General features: G+C 42.7%; 1 protein-coding gene and 1 non-coding gene across 2 annotated transcripts; one reads left to right on the top strand and one right to left on the bottom strand.

Moving 5' to 3' along the window:
* Positions 1–1,309: 1,309 nt before the first annotated feature.
* Positions 1,310–17,153, bottom strand: LOC142387981 (piggyBac transposable element-derived protein 4). Its single transcript, XM_075472784.1, has 3 exons — positions 17,020–17,153; positions 15,088–16,651; positions 1,310–1,396 (listed from the first exon to the last, which is right to left on the bottom strand). Exons 1-3 carry the CDS (start codon positions 17,151–17,153, stop codon positions 1,310–1,312), a joined length of 1,785 nt encoding a protein of 594 aa, XP_075328899.1.
* Positions 12,963–13,035, top strand: trnak-uuu (transfer RNA lysine (anticodon UUU)). Its single transcript has one exon. It is a non-coding gene; the product is annotated as a tRNA-Lys (tRNA).
* Positions 17,154–17,279: the final 126 nt, after the last annotated feature.

Below are 17,279 nucleotides of genomic sequence, written 5' to 3'. Positions count from 1 at the left end.
CTTTTCATGTCTTGTACACGGTTTGTTTTTATTGCTGAGTTAATATTTTACTGTTTTCTGCAAATGCTTTTATTAGTGTGGTCATTTTACAATCCTTGTATTTTGTTTCATTCCATGTTTGTCCTTTTTAATTGCTATATCAAACATTGTTTTACATTTTGCTTGAAAAATGCTCTATAAAGTCAAAAGCCCTGCAAATCCCTGAGATGCTCAGAGAAAGTCTTAAAGGGGACATATTATGTTAACACATTGACTCCCAAGTCACATAAAACTACGTTTTTACTGCCCATGCGTTGGCTCCCAAATGGTAAAAATACGTTTTTACGTTTTTTTTTTTTATGGATTCTGAATCTATACATTCTTAGAATCCCTCCACCTACTTCGTGGTTTTATGAACATGTAAACTGCTTTGACACAAGGACACGACGCAAATCCTCTGACCCGGATATGTAAGTATCTAAAGTGCGACAGGCTGAAAGAGCGCATGTTTCACAAAAGCCCCGATATCTGTTTGTTGTTGACTTTGGTGGATACCCGCCTTGGTTTAGCTAAGGATAGCTCGCTAATGGCGGCACCTAGAGACACGCAGTTTTGACCCACAAAGAGTTTAAAGTCTCAGCTTTCAAACGAGCCATAACATGTTTCAGTGGCCCTATCACATAATATGCTGTGACTGTACAAAAAACGTCAAAAAATGGTTTAGAACGCTGTGATTCTACGACATAATTCCGTAAACACCGCCGGTATTCAATGTGTTAAAATAACTTTTTGTTTTTCCCACCTGTGCTTTTAGAGCATGATTTGGGTGTCTGAAGTCTATATCTTTATACCACGAGTGTTTTGGGTATATCTGGAAGAATGGACTCGCGTGTGTTTACTGCATTAAATTTCACACCAGATGCCCAGGTTTTGATGACGGGAAGCAGCATCAAAGCTGAACAATGTGAACTTTAAACCTTATAGGATGTGAAATAAAATGTGGTGAAGAGCAGGATTTCTCCACACGTCAGTCATCATGATGTGAGTGCTCAGCTGCATAGAAACATAAGAAGAAGCTCCACTTTAAGACTGTGTGATTGTGAAGATCATCGTAGATTTGTCACCTTCAGTTTCTAAAGAATTTGTTCCAAAAATCTTCCCGTGAAGTCATTTTATTGTAGGTCAGCGCCCCCTGCAGGCTGTAGAGTGAAGAGATTCCCCTATTTTACCAGAGAGTTGGCTTGAGAGGCTGATGTTGAGCCTGCACATCGACTTTCCTGATGTGATCTGCCGGTGATACCTCCCGGTGGTTTTCACAGCCACGAACAGGTCAACCTGTGTGAGCTGCTCCACAGGCCGAGGGGGAGCGCTCCTCCGCGCTGGGCCACTCATCGCTCTCCTCTGCCGGCCCAGCCGCCTGAAATAAGTTGAGAGGTATCACCGGCAGAGACTGGAGCTGCTGCTGGACACCTGGGTCTCCAGAAACGCACCACAGGTGAGTCAGGCTGGAGACTGCAGAAGCAGTGCCGTACCCAGCATTGAGGACACACAGGTCATGACCTCGGTATTTTCCCCGGTGTTTTTTTTATTTTTTTTATTTTTTATTCAGAGAAATGTCAAATTAATATATGATGAAAATTGTTTTGACTTTGATTGGTGGCAAGATCAGCATGCATTCTCATTTGTTTTTCTGAAAATAAAGTCCACATAATCCCTTTATCATCACGTTATATTTTTTTTATTTTGTGCCAACTGTGGCTAGTGGTCATTCAGCCTCACTAGCTACAGTTTTGTTCAGTGCTATATGGCTTCCTACAAGTAAATAAAGCAGACTAATAGAAACTGGGTCAGAAACTTATATTTTTCATTTTACTTAAAACAATTGATGATGCACACGGGGCAAAATAACAGAATGAAATACCCCGTGTACTCTCTCATATGACACAATCTTGAGGTTAGTTGTGCTGCTCATGGTGCATTATGAAGCCAAGTTTTACCAGCATTTAGCTAGTTGTCAGGCCCAGCATGATACCTCTGTCTTCTCTGTGTTGAGTGAATGGATTGAATTGAGAATATACATCTAAAATACAGCCAACATCTTGTGGTCTGTTTGGCACATTCTACGATGTTAATTTAGTGGGTGGATTCAACCAGTTACTTAGGTAAAATGATTGCATTTTCCCTAATGAACCATTTGGATTTTATTGCAAATGGTGTCTAAAATTTTGCACATCGGTTAGACCAATAACCCAACTCATTCATTTGACCTTTTAGTGGGTCATGCACATGCATGGTGATGATGGTGACAATAGTAATAATAATAATATAATAATAATATAATAATGTATTATTAATAATAACAATAATATTAATGGTGATGGTGATGCTGATATTATAAAACAGATGACACAGGAGAGGATGAGAATGAGGGAGTTGAAGAGAGAGAGTCAGTAGAGGAAGAAAGGGGAAGAACTGAGTCTCACTCACTCAAATACTCTACTTTTGTGATCACATTGTTATAATAAACTTGTTCACCTACATATTCACCTCCTTGATGGGCTTGTGATTTACCTCTGTTTATTCACATTTCCAAACTGTATTTTAAAAAGTCACCATATTAGGATGTTTTTTTTTTTTTTGTCAAATAAGATTTATCGCAATATTTGACCTCGGTATTTGAAAAATCCTGGTTACGGCCCTGTGCAGAAGCTCTGCATTGAAAACAAATGAACCCTTAATTCATAGGGAATAGATACTTTATTGATCCCAAAGGAAATTCAAGTATCCAGTAGCAAGACATAATAAAGCAATACAAATTTTTATTAACAATCTAAGAATAAAAAGAAAAGTTTAAAAATACACTCTCAGAAAATAAAGTACAGAATTGTACCTTTAGGGGCACGATGGCTTGTCACTGAGGCAGTACCCTCTGAAGGATAGTTTTGTACCCTTATACTGAAGTAGCTTAACAAAGACTGTCTATTATACCCCAGCATGTAGAAAAAAGGGTACATATATGTACCTTTTACCACTTGAGTACATATATGTACCATTTGGACCCTCAAAACAAAAGGGTAAACAGTACACGCAGCCAGAGGCTACTCATGAGCGGGGCGGGGCGTGGCCAGCAACAGCTTATTTGCATAAAAGTGACAGAGCCCTTTAAACGGCTCAATTTGGAAGAGACTGAAAATGGCAAGAATAGAACTGGTGAAATCTCTTTATGTGAGAGGGATTTTGTGCAAAGAACTTCATGAACATGTTTTGTATAGCCAATAGACCAATTCTAACTTGTTTAAAGAGGTAAAATATGTCTCCTTTAAGTCTCGTGTAGGATGAAGATCCCAACATGGGAAGATGCAATGATGTCATATTCAGGACCGAGCCTGTATTAAAGGTAGGGTAGGAGATCCTGGATTTTGAGTCCAGTGAAGCTGCATTTTGAAAATACACAGGTCAAAAGTCCCAACCCCTTTCTTCAGACTTTCCCCCCGAAGGCACGCCTCTAGAGCAGTGGTTCTCAACCGGTGGGGGCGCGGACACACTCACGGGGGATCACGAGTAGACTACAGGATGAGGGAAAAAAAAAAAAAAAAAAAAAAAAAATCACGAAAATTCCCTCCTCAAAAATGCAAGAAGTTGGACTATTGTTTGACTAGTTTCATTTCAAATTTAACAGGGGGTAGTATTTTGAGCCTGCGACGTCACGTCACGTAACGTGTCGTGGGGGTGGGGCTGTGGTATCGGGAGGAGGGGGGGCCTCAACTGCAATGAACCATCTTAGGGGGGGCCCCGCTTGCAAAAGGTTGAGAACCCCTGCTCTAGAGTACATGAGCATGAAGGTGCACGAGCGCTGTTCTGACAACAAGCGTCGATCGTTGCTGTATTTAGTATGCTAACTTTATGTTTAATAATGCTAGCCAAGCTGGCTCTAGTTTAGCTTGGGGCATATGTAATTTGTTCACGAAGAAGGGTACGCGCACAGGGGGAAGGAGGAGCAGATTGCAGTTTGATAGACGCAGCAGAACGCAATCATCATTAACAGTCCGTTCAATATGATTGGATAGTTTTCCTGGATTGTTTGTTCCAAGAGGCCACTAAAACTTTTAATTGGTTGCAATGGGGGTGTGAAGAGTATTTCAAGCAATATGTACAGGGTCATAAGCCCTCCAGCTGGTGTCCCAGGTGAGATGAATAAAGGCCGCACACACAGAGAGCAAGTCGAGACAGTTGGTTAAGAGGGATGTATGGCTCTGTTGAGGCACACAGAAGACACCAAGCAGAGGAGGGGCAAAGCTACGTAGCATAGGCTAATGAGTCACATGCAATTAAAGCTTGGAAAAGGCCAGCGAGTGCAGATTTAACCGAGGCACCTTCGTGGTACAAGGGCAAGCAGAACCACTGTATTGAGCTTCAAGTTATTTTGGTCTGGGTTTGTGTAATGCAATTCAACCATGAGGAGAAGGAAACATGTAGTGGTAGAATTTAAAGCAGAAGTATTCAGTTTGCCCTTCAAAAGCAGAGTCAGCCTCAGTGGGTGTGGTGAAGACTCAAATCTTCTATGAAGTGAAAACAAACCTTGAGATCAAGTATTCAATACACAGACCACGTATTATTGGTCAAGTTTATTTTGCCAGAGCTCAGCCACATGTTGGAATCTCCATGGAAGTGTCCATGAGTCACCTGCAGAAAACAGAAGGGGTCAGTATTGACACAGGAGTCTTAATACTTCAGACACTAGTCCAGCTTTACCTTAGTACAGCTTCTGCCCTTTAGACCCAGTCTTGGCATCAAAGTGGTCAAAGGCATCCTGGGAGTATTTGGCGTACGAACTGGAGTCGCGGGCTCGTTGGTAGCCACTGCTGGACTGGACGACGTGGGATGAAGGGTATACAGCGCGCATCTCAGATGTGTCCTTAGGGACCTGGTCGGAGGTCCAGGCAGACTGTGGGAAAGAACGGTCGATCTTCAAGTTCATTAGGGCAGCAAGGAAACGGGCAAAGTCTGCATCCTGCGCAGTAAAGCCAGCATTAGAGCCAGAGGAGACGCCGCTGCCAAAGCCAGAGCCAGAGGAGCCGCTGCCGTAGCCAGACCCAGAGGAGACGCCGCTGCCGTAGCCAGACCCAGAGGAGACGCCGCTGCCGTAGCCAGACCCAGAGGAGACGCCGCTGCCGTAGCCAGACCCAGAGGAGACGCCGCTGCCGTAGCCAGACGTGCTACTACCAGAGGATCCACTGTTTTGACCTGAGCAAAGAAATTAGTTGAAGCAAAGTATGACAGCATGGTTGGTCATGCTGTCAGTAGCCTCTGTATCACTGCCAATATGTTTAGTAACAAAAACAAAGCTAAAGGAGTATCTGCAGTTCAAGTGGGTCATTAAAACTGAAGTCTAATATATTGGAAGATTTGAGACTGCATGATTAATATAGTTGCAGACCCTCTTCTCTCTCATTCCTAAACAACTTCCCATGTTGGCTGCCTTTATATAAACTGCACCTAAATGTTGATATACTTGCTTTTCTGGGGGGGATAACATGTTCCAATGCTGAAGAGCAGGACACAAAGCCAGGAAATCCTGTTTGGATTTCAAAAGAAAAGAAAGAAAAGAAAGAAACTTTAGTATATAGGAGAACAAAAACCTAAACCATTAAACATGAAGACTCACCTGAAGAAAACCTTAAACAACATGTTGAACAAGACAAAACAGCAGCAACACAATTCAGATAAAACTGGTCAAAAACAGCAATCTAGGGACTGCTGTTGAGAGAAGATTTGTGCTGTAACTCATCTGAGGCTGCAGCTGACTTTATATTGGTGCTCTACCTGCTCTAATTACACTCATAAACCTCACCTGGGACCCAGTCAGATCGTGCTGCATTCAATTCAGCTCGGAAAATGAACACTTCTGACATCCCATTTAAAAAGGTTTGTTGCAACATGTGAGGAATGAACATGGGATGTTTTAAAGAAGGTGAATTCCGCTTGGTCAGATACGGTGTTAAACATCTGGACCAAAGTCCTGCAAATCACTGTGGGCCCCTAATCTCTGGCTGGGGAGTGTGAGGGGAGTGACAGAGATTTGGTCTGAAGGACTCCAGGTTATAACCTCGGTTCTAATACGTCACAAACACGTCAAAGTCATGAAATTGGGGTCCAACACATCACTTGTCCACTTCACTAGTGGGAGCTGCTAGTTGGGTTTCAAGGGGAAAAAAGTGAGCTCAGCGTGACATAAGACTGGAGTCTTAGTAAGTTAACCTGCTGAGTTCTGGAAATAACTCTAAAATAATGTTGACTCCTTGGCAGGAATAAGGAGCTCTGCAGCTCTCTCATCCAGAGGATCTAGAAGCATGGATGTGTTTGGAACATAGCAGAGGGTGGATTCTTACTAAAGTCACGCTAACTGCCTTATGCGCCCTCTGAGATGTTTAAAGGTGCCATGGCATGAAAATAAATGGAGGTTTTTATATATTTTTAAAGGCTTTAGTGGTCCCCTTATACTGTATCTGAGTTTTTTTACCAAAAATTCTGCCTTGGTGCAGAATTACAGCCAGTCCCGAAAATTAGCTTTCCTTAGGATCCTCAGAATGAGCTGTTTAGGGTCTGCAGCTTTAAATGCAAATTAGGGGGAGAAAGGCGGGGCAAAGTGGAGGGTGGGGGTGGAAACATTCGTTGGTGAAATGTTTGGCGCACACATACACAAATCTCTTCGGTTCTGCCGTCACTTTCCCAGAAAAAACTAAATCTGTCCACTGGCTCTTTAGAGGTTCTGATGCAGGAGCTCTAAACAGATTATTTACATCCATATACAGCGCAATGAGCTGGCCAAAGAGCTGTGGGCGGGGAAAGGCAGTTTTGGCATAGCCATATATGGGCTCTGGGTGGAAATAACCTCGACATCATATGAGGCTCCACGTCATAAGAGGCAGCTTTCCCGATCAGGCCATCTGCATGGTCACATTACCAAAGGCGGAAAATAATTTCCATTGCACAGTTTAGGTCTATCATCACTTTTATCCACTGGGGGGCCGCAGGCAGGCAAGAGGAACTCATATTAATATTAAACAACCTTAAAAAGTGAAAATTTCATGCCATGGCTCCTTTAAAGCTCAGATTAATATCTGACCTGAGATGTAGAAACGTGAGACAACATGATGCAGAGCTGCTCTTTTATTAAGTGATATGGAGGAGATCTTAGATTTATTTCAGATGAACTTGATTAAACAGTACATAACGGAGGTTAAATGTTTAAAGCACCTTGTGCCATCATTTTGTTCATATCTGGAAGTGTTTCCCAAATTTGTCTTGGATTTCTGTGGCTTTCCATCATTCCTCCTGAAAACTTGTTGCCTTGTGAGAACAACCACAGACTCCCACAGACTCCCTGTGACACAGCAAACTTCCAACATGGGAAATGTGACATTTGAGCACTTTATAGTCTGTAGGCGACTGTTTTCTGTTCTTTGTACTGTGGAGGCTTTACCAGCCATCAGTGAGGTGGAACTGTACTGAAAATACACTGAAGTTAAAGTTACATTTTTAACTCATTTAAAGGGAAAATGCGTCTATTTGAATAATGCTCTTTTTTAATATGGGTCTAAGTTTCTGAGAAAGTCTTTTTTACTGTAAAATGTTGACTGTCACACCTGAACTTCATATTTATTTATGAAAATGAGAATGTTTATATGCCCAGATTGTTTTAATTCTGAAAACTAACATTTGTTACAGTAGTTCACATCATCTGTCCTCATAATTACTTTCATAAAATCCAACAAAGACCAAACTTTATCATGTTTATATTTAAATTGCAACCTGCAGGTTGACAATGTGAGTGACTTAAAGTGTGGAAACAAGTCCACAGAAGTTTTTCTTTTAATTATTAGTCAATATATGTCGACTATGTGCAAGTAGTGCCCACAGGCAGTGTGCTTGCTGTAGGGACGACCAGGTAAGACATCTGATTCTCACATATAGATGGACCATTTGCTGTTGCATAATGCCCAGTATTAATCAGACATGTTTGTTCATGTTCCAGACAGGATAGTGAATGTTTTTGTGCACAGTCCACTGTGTGGTTGTACAGCTCACGACTTAACTGAATATATTCCAACACCTGGCTCGCCTTCTTGCTTCCAATTGTAGAACAAAATAGATGTTTGATCTGTAAAATCTGATGTAATGGACAGAATCAATGAGAGTTGTTGAATTTATTAATTTATTTAACACATTTATTCTAACCCTCCCCGGATTCTGGGGAGGATTCGTCCCTCCATCAGACCTGATTTTCAGTCCACTTCTTGTGCCATTTTTCATAGCTCAGCCTTTTCTCCCTGTTTCCCCTCCTTAAGAACGGCTTCTTGACAGCCACCCTTCCATGGAGCCCATTTCTGATGAGGCTTCATTGATCAGCTGAAGGTACAGATGCATCTCAGGGAATTACCTGGTTTCTGCAAAAATGCCATTTCATGCATGTCAAACTGTTATTTTATAGATACAAAGAAATGGGAACAGATAATAACAATAAATTTATTTGTATAGCACCGTTCAGAAAATAAAATTCACAAAGTGCTTCACAATACGATGCAAGTCAACGTTTCATATACACACATAAGAAAACACAGTAATAGCAGAAAAGCATGAGGCTACAGAGCAGATGGGCACTTTAAGAACGGATAAAAGCTATTTTAAATAGGTGGGTCTTCAGATTCTTTTTGAAATTGTCTAAAGAAGTTGCAGACCGTAGACATAGGGGAAGAGAGTTCCAAAGAGTTGGAGCCAATACCTCAAAGGCACGATCACCCTTTGTCTTTAGACAAGAGCGGGGGACAGTCAATAAGCTCTGGTCTGAGGACCTAAGAGACCTGGTTGTGTAATAGGGGTGGATCAGGTCACAGATGTAACCAGGTGCCTGATGATTAAAGGCTTTGTATGTGATAAGAATTTTAAACTGAATCCTGAACCTTATAGGCAGCCAGATGAGAAATTCTTCCCATCCCTGAATTTTAGCTTGAGCAGCTACTGATGATGCAGCCCTTTTGGCCACCTGGTACCTGCTTCAGGTCAACCTCCTGAACAACCCAACACAAAAGGCCTTTTTCTACAGTTTGAATTTTTCCCTACATGCTAATATTCACGAGCAGGTCCTATGCTACTGTCCTGATAGGCAATGATGACCTTCTGGCCACACAATTGAGGCTGAGAGGCTCCTTTCAGTTTCCATGACCCAACCTCAATGGTAATGTACATTTAATAAAAATACTCAGCTTTGTGTTTAAGATGTCATGAACAGGGTCCTCTACTAGATGTTTGCCCCCACCACCTGATCCAATTTACTTCCAGGTAGTAAGTAAGTGACAACATTGAGCCTATAAATTTTGTTGCCAAGCCACTTCACTAAAAGTAGCTGCCACATCTTTTGATTTGTGTAGCACAAGCTTCATTACAAGTATTCAGAGTACAAGACCTTTGCAACCGCAGACGATGTTATGAAGCCATCCTCGGTCATGGACTTGCAGAAACTACTGTCCAGGTTTCACATGGCCCTAGCATCTGATGGGTCTGCCCTTACCCAGAGCTGTAGGGTGAGGACTGCTACAGAGTGGAAAGGTTTCCCCCTCAGCACAATATGCAGCAGTGGAATCTTCTGATAGAGCTCAAGGCCACACCTTTACCCACTGCTGTCAGAGAGCTGCAGTTGGCTTTTCAGCCATTTTTAGTTGGGAATGCATTCCAAGCTGAAGCCGTCAAGACCTTCATAAGCTCACCTGTGATCAGATACTGTCCTTAAGTTAAGGCCAACACCTTATTTATAGGATTAAGTCATGTCAACCTGTCCGGCCCTCAACCATCCCCTCCAACCCACAACTGGATGACCCAGAGACAGCTAGGAGCCATTTGATGGAGCAACAAGGTATTCAAGTTAAAGCCATTTATTCAAGCGGTAGCAGCAGCGATGCCTCTAGAATATGCAGATCTGCAAGACAAAGAAAGTCAGTCACCTACCAGCAGCTACAGAGAGCACACATGCAGAGTAAAGTGAGCCTCACCAGAAAGATCCTCAGAAGCCGCTCTGAACTTGAACCTTGTGCTGAGATGTTTTGCCGTGGTCTGGCTCAGATTCTGTTGGGGTGTAGCGGAACTGGCTGAACAGCACACGCTTCTTGTTGTAGCGGGACCGAGATTTGTAAGCGTAGACTTGATCCTCGTCGGCCACAGGAGTGAAGACTGGCTCGTCCTCGCCGCTGGTGTCAGATGAAAGGCTCCAGCTCCCATCTTCAAACTGGTAATTGCTGCCAGGAGCTCCAGACTGACCTCCCTGAGCACCATGCTGCTGTGCTCCAGAACCACTGGTTCCAGTTTGTTTCTGATACGTTGGCTTAGATAGATCTTGTCCATAAACTGAATACATGGGTGAGGAAACAGAGAATTAAGAGCAGCCTTCCATTTACACCCCGAGTCAATTTAAACTGTTTTTAGTTGCTGAGCTTTGATTGGGATCAGCTTACCGCTTTGTGCAGGAATGCAGGCGATGCTTCCAATCAGCACACAAGAAATCCACAAAACCCTGCAGAAACAGGGACATCTCATATGAAGTTCTGAGTACATTTAGACCAGTGGGGTCCAACCACCACCTCCCCTTAACATGCCCAGTCCTGTTGAGCTTAACTGCATATTTATAGTGTAATGCTGCGACCAAATGAGGCTCTGCTTGCCTCAGACATTTAAGGCAGCAGAGGTTCAGTGCCACCACTTAGAAGCACTGGGATAGACTAGAAGTTACTCACCTCATTCTGCTGCAATATAATTAAAGCTTGCCTGGGACCTGCTGCTGCCAAACTGCACTAACACAAAGTTCAGAGCCCTGTGACACTAACCTGAAGCTGCAGGAGCTGCTTTCATATGATCCTCAGTGCAGAGGGAACTGATTGCTCAGCGGTAACAGCTGCTGCTGAAAGGTACAAGGCTGCAGTTAACTGGCAACAATGGACTCACATGTGGAGCATCTCAGTGTTATGTCAATAAGTAGATAATAATCAGGAACTCTTGTGAGTATTATGTATTTTATTTACATGTATAAATATTAAATTATAAATATAAATGATCAAATATTCTGAACTGCTGATATACGTGATAATAATAACAATAACAATGGAAGTCGCTCTCAATACGTGAAATGCCTCTCATAGTTCATTATTAGTAGGCTAATTGATGAATAAACATCCTGCTGCTGAATATGTGTGCAAAAATAAATAAATCAGAAGGAAACCTGCAGAAGAAAGTCTTCTAGCAGCTGTCTCTCTGTGTTTATTGGCATACAGCACAGTTAGTGAGATCCAGATCCATGTGGGCACTCAGGACGGATTTAAATAGCGACTCTGAATGGACGTAAACCCGCACTGAAGGCCCAGTGACCCAAAGCACGGCCGCCACTGAAAAATACATTTGAAACCTGTCAATATGTTAACTTTGCGTGTTTACCTCTATAACTGGTGTTATATGTAAAACAGAGCACATGGTCAGTTAGCTTTTTAAAAATGTTTATTTTAAAGAAAACGATCAAAACAAGAGTTTTTCTGGAAGAGATTTAAATAAGTTCTGAATATGCATAGAAGAGAGGTTACATTTGAGTCTATTTTCTTTGTTCAAAACTTAAAACAAAAAGCTGAAGTCTGCACACTGAGAAAAACTGGTTTTGAGGATATTTCTGAAATTTCCTCCTAATAACCAACTTGGGTGGGTCACCCCAGTGGAACATTTTATTTGTAGGATGCAGGTTTCATGTTTTCAGCTGGAGATGTATGCTTTTTGTTCTGTATGTTACATATTTTTATCTTGATCAGGACATTCAGAACGCTTGCATGCACAGGTAAGTCCAGCTTCAGTTCCAGGTGTACTCGTCCATTTAACTGGACCACCATGTTGTCCCAGCGTACATGCACGGGATAGACTGTGCAGAAAACCTTCCTGACATTCTGCTGCCTCTAACTTTCTCTGTGGGACATCACGCTGCATGTAAGCACAGCTGAAATCGCTGCCAACATGTTGTCTTTAAGTCACCTGAAGGGTGATTTTCTCACATGAGGCTGCGGTTACAAAATCAGGATTTTATTGGAGCAGAGCGACAGTCTGGACATGCTTTAAGTGACCACGAGTTGACCCGTAGTCTTAATGGGCTGATTTTCAGTTTAGCCGTCTGACAGAAGAAACAGAAAAATATGTGGATGAGAGCAGCTTTACTGGGAATTTGGCTGGAAATATACACTCATTCTTTACTGTTTTTACTAAAAGATGCAGAAATATTAAACTCTGTAACATGTGTTTAGTGCACCAACCCATGCCAGCTCAGTTAACATATATACAGTTATAGGAATAGTTTACTGAATGTCCCATCTTGTAGACAGCCTCAGAGTTGCATTTCCAGTCCAGTCTGCTGTCCAGGTGAACCCTCAGGTATCTGTAATCCTCAACCACCTCTTCACCGAGGATGGAGACGGTGTTCAGCTGACTGCTGCTCCTCCTAAAATCCACAATCATCTCTTTTGTTTGTATTCCAGATGAGGCCATAGTTTATTTTCCTATAGATGTGATAGTTTCATGTAGATGTGCTGAGGTGTGACAGGGAAGCTGTTGGTACATGGAGGATGTGAGGTCTGTAGCAGGAGGCAGCAGCATGCTGAGTTTGTCTGAACTCTTCCATCTGTCTGATCCCACATTATCCCAAAGCCTGTGAGCTTTTCCATTCCTGACCACACATCCCTCACACTGTTCTGCTGCAGATAGTTTCCCACCGACTTGCTCTCTTCCTTTTTTCTTCACACTCCTCCTTAACTCCCTGTTTCCCTCCATGAAGGCCTTCTTCTTTATGCTCAGTGGCTGCAACACAAGTTCACATCAACCAGGCGTTTGTTCAGGAAACAGCGTCACAGCTTTGGACTCAGGAAGTGTTTCAGATGTCAGCTGTCACTCAGACAAGCTTTCATAGGGCCTGGATAGCTCAGCTGGTAGAGCATCAGACTTTTAATCTGAGGGTCCAGGGTTCAAGTCCCTGTTCAGGTGTAGAAATGTGATCTCCCACTTAACCTGTACTTCCCTCTATGCCTGCACTCTGTTTCTACACTGTCACCTCTGACAGAGCCTGGCTGATGCTTTTCCTTCTATGTAGCTTATTGTTAGCTTTGCTGTTAGCTGCATCGTTATATCCTCATTTGTAAGTTATAGAAATATATAAATAATAAATAAATATATAAGTTATCTAAAATACATTGTTGCTCAGTTTTCCTCTGAGCCACAGAGATGGTCAGCTCTCATTGTGTCCAATAACTGCAGCTTCTAAAGTGGATTTCATAGCACTGCTGCATCTCTGACAGTTATCAGATCATTTGGGTGGAAAAACATACATCACAACCCTCTGAATCTGCTTTCAGTCCCACTTGAACAGTCTCTCACAGTTTCAGACACAAAATGTGTCTTTTAGTTTGAATCTCAGCTGATATCTACAACAACTGTAGAGGGACTCATATCATTTCACCAGCTGGTGTGATAAACTTACAGAAACACCTCAGGAGCAGCACCTGGGATCTTTTGGGAGAAAAGGGGATTCTCTCCATGCTAATAGAGCTGGTAATAAATGAGTTTATGGATCCTACATATTACACAGTAAAACAATGATAAAGGTGCTTTCTGAGCCTTGACATTTTTTTCTTTTATTAGGAAAATGTTCCAAATTTTATCCCATGGAGGGAGCCAATGAAGTAAAGATTGATGCATAAAAGCATTAAAAAGCTCTCCTGTAAGTTCTCTGTTCAAGTTTCATTTAGGTTCAGCTGCATGTTTCTCTTTGTTGAATCTTTAACCCTCATGGAGTCTAAGGCTACAGCTACACGAAAACGAAACAAGGTTTTTTTTGAAAACGGGTACGAAAATTCTTGCGACCACACGGCAACGCGCTGCTGTAAAGACTCAGGTCCAGACGAAAACGGATGAAAACGATGAAACGATGAAACGATGCAGTACACACGCCACTGTGTCACGCCACGCTGTGAGACAATAGAGAAGTGTTAAAATTGGCTCACAGCGTCAACGTTTGACTGACGCAAAAACGTTTTAGCTGTAACAATGGAAACGAAACGAGGCCGTTTTCAAACTTTCCCACTCTGGAACCCGTTCTCAAAAACTATCGTTTTGGGGTAGTGGGAACGCCGGCCCCGTGTGGCCGCGACAGCGAAACGATAAGAAAAAATATCGTTTACAGTGAAAAACGTTTTCGTGTAGCCGCAGCCTAAGGCCTTTTCAGAGACTTTGAGGCAGTTGTCACCACTTTGACATTTTCAAGTATTTCAACTAACTGTAAACATCTATGCAAAAGTGACACATATGGTTGTATTCTGAAAAGCCTAACAAAAAACAATATGAGAGTGAAGTGAATGTAATACAAACAAGTTTTATTTAAATTGAGGGGAAACACAACTGTACAAAAAAACAAGTTTTAGAGGTCTTCAAACAATGCAAGAAAACACACTATAAATATATCTAGCCAAGACTTTTGAAGGACCTTGTAAACAAAAGTGTTGGCTGCATAAAAGTAAAAAGTGCAGTCAGAAATGTTTTTTTGTTTTCACACAAACTGTAAAAAAGTAATTGTAACTCCAGGCAGTGTCTCTGTTAGTTGAATACTAATTAGATGGGTGTGTAACACCCCTGATTGCCCCCACCCCCCTGTCACTCTCCATGTGATAATTGTCTGTCACTGGCAGGACATTGCTGCCTTCCCCCACACTCTATTGTGTCAGTGCAGTATACAAAGTGTCTTCAAAGTACAAAAAATGTAAATACACAGTATGAAAATATAAAGTATAAATCAGATAAATAGTTACACAGTGCAGATGCAAAGTAGGGTTAGTTTTTTTTTTTCAAGTAAAGTAGAGTACACACACATACACATCATGACAAAGAGTCCGCCCTGGGACTAGGGCAGCTCAAGCATTTGTGTAGTAGATCTACAGTAAGATTCAGTTCCAATCAGCTGTGCCAAGCAACATAACAGTTTCTGTCTGGTTGAAGGCAGAGGTAGACAGCACACACTGTGCACTTCCAGAGAGTTTTCATTACTTTGCCCTGCTGTATGCAGTACACACAGCGTCTGCGACCATCACTGGCTCTCTTCCCATCTGTGGATGATCCAGCCCTGCAAACTGGCAAGTGTAGCCTGCCATCTTCCTTTGGTGGAGCCTTTGGTTCCTCGCAATGCAATGATACACCACACAGCTCTGCAGTAAGCTTCTCAATGAACTGCTTGTGGGTCATGCTTTTCTTGTGCATGCTTTGCATGAGCTCTTTGTGGAGAATGTAGGCATTTGTTGAAGCGATGTCCAAGAAGTGAAGAAAGAGCTTCTTGTACCACTTTACAGTTTCATGCTGTGTTGTGTAATACTGGAGCAACTGGTTAGATAAATCCACACCACCCATGTGCTTGTTGTACTCTATCACAGGTTTGGGGCATGGAACAGATTTTCTTGACCAGAGACCCTGTTTGCTCTTCACTCTTCGCTGCACTGCATCTCCAGTGTAGGCTGCGTGGATGGTGGAGCAGACAGACACCTCTCGTGTATCCATCCACTTCACATAGACAACAGGACCATCTCTTATCCAGCGCATTTCTCCTCTAGGTGAATGCTTTGCCAGTGCATTGATGCTACTGCGTGGGCAGTCCCTCCGGGATTCTCTGTAGGTTCCGCAAGCACCAAACTTGGCATCATGCAAATCCTTGAAAAGCTTTGGGCTCGTGTAAAAATTGTCCATGAAGACATTGTATCCAGATCCCAAATATCCTTTGTCAGTCAGTGTCATGACAGAGTCATAAGAGAGTCCATGGCCCATGGGAAAATTGTTCTTTCCTGTGTATACAGAAAAGTTGACAGTGTATCCATTGCTGGAGTCTGCAAGCACAAACAACTTGAAGCCCCACTTAGTTGGTTTGTCCTTCATATACTGTCTCATAGCATGACATCTGGAAGCCACCATGCGTTCACCCACAGAAATGTTCCTGCGGGGGTGGTAGAATGCTTTGCAGACATTTCTGATGGTGTCCATAAGTGGTTTGACACAGAACAGCTTGTCATGTGCTGAGGTTCCCTTCTTGGCATCATTTTCTCTGTCTTCATCTGGGTCACTTATGTGCAGATTCCAGAAGATTGTTCTGTATCTGTCCCTTGCCATAGTCTGTGCTGGAAAAGGGATAGAGAAGATGGTGTTTCTCCTCCAGTAGTCAGTGACATGTTTCACCTTGAGCATGCTCGTGTAGAACATCAGCCCAAGGAATTGGTAGAATTCTGCAACTCCAACATCAACCCATCTGTACTTTGCACCTCTGGCAACCTTCGCGGCAGCTTGCTTGTTGGTGTTGCGGCAGAGGGTTTGCACAACATTCTCTGAAAAAAACAGCTTGAAGAGGTCCAGAGGAGTGTGGTTGTCCTCTGCCCTCAGCTGAACACCAGGCTCCCTTGCAGGAAGAAAGCGCTGTGGTGGCGGCGGAGCATCTGCATCACGTTCTGTCTTCCATGAATGTGCACGCTGTTTGGTTTGTGCTCTCCTCCTGGCTGGTGCAGGTGGGATGTTTTCCACATCGCTCCGTGCTCTCTTCCTGGCTGGTGCAGGTGGGATGTTTTCCACATCGCTGTAAATACAATAATAGAAGAGACATTGTTTAGAAATTGGTCCTACATTATCTTCACCTAACAACTATGACACACATTAGCATTTATATACAGTGCTTGGCATTCATACATACCAATTGCTGTACCACAGAAAGAACGGCAGTACTCCTGATACACAATGCATTATTTTTTGCGTAAGGGAATGGTCAAAAGTTCTCATGCAATTATGATGCAAGTTTTCTGATGCCTACATTTTACACGTTCCACATATACAAAATTAGCAGAGGAGATAAACCATCGCTAGACAGCACCTCCGTAGCTGATTAGATTCTCCACAGCTAACTGATAAATCATGACAACAGCTAGTAAAACACACAAGCCTACTTACTCTTCAGCAGGATCGATACGAAGCTCAAAATGCACGTCTTCATCGTCACTGGATAGATCTGACAAGGCGTCATCAGACTCACTCTCCAGAGCAAGTTGTTCCTGGATCAGCTGTGCAGCTTCAGCAGGCGACATCTTCCTTGCATTGGTCATAGTCTCTCCTCCAAGTTGGTGTGTTGACAAGTGAGTAGAAGCGTGGCTTTGTTTATGCTGGCTGAATGGGGTGTGTTCTCCCCTGTGAATAGCCACTCAATCACCTGG

Source organism: Odontesthes bonariensis, chromosome 2 (genome assembly GCF_027942865.1).
Source record: "Odontesthes bonariensis isolate fOdoBon6 chromosome 2, fOdoBon6.hap1, whole genome shotgun sequence".
Lineage (NCBI taxonomy): Eukaryota > Metazoa > Chordata > Actinopteri > Atheriniformes > Atherinopsidae > Odontesthes > Odontesthes bonariensis.
This window is presented reverse-complemented; position numbering and strand designations above follow the sequence as displayed.

Excerpts from the sequence above, each read along its gene's own strand:
- LOC142387981 (XM_075472784.1), bottom strand. The coding sequence starts at position 17,153 with ATGTCGCCTGCTGAAGCTGCACAGCTGATCCAGGAACAACTTGCTCTG. Across the intron at positions 16,652-17,019 it reads CGTATCGATCCTGCTGAAGA|CGATGTGGAAAACATCCCAC; the intron begins GTAAGTAGGCTT and ends TTGTATTTACAG. Across the intron at positions 1,397-15,087 it reads ACTGCATACAGCAGGGCAAA|GCGGCTGGGCCGGCAGAGGA; the intron begins GTAATGAAAACT and ends AACTTATTTCAG.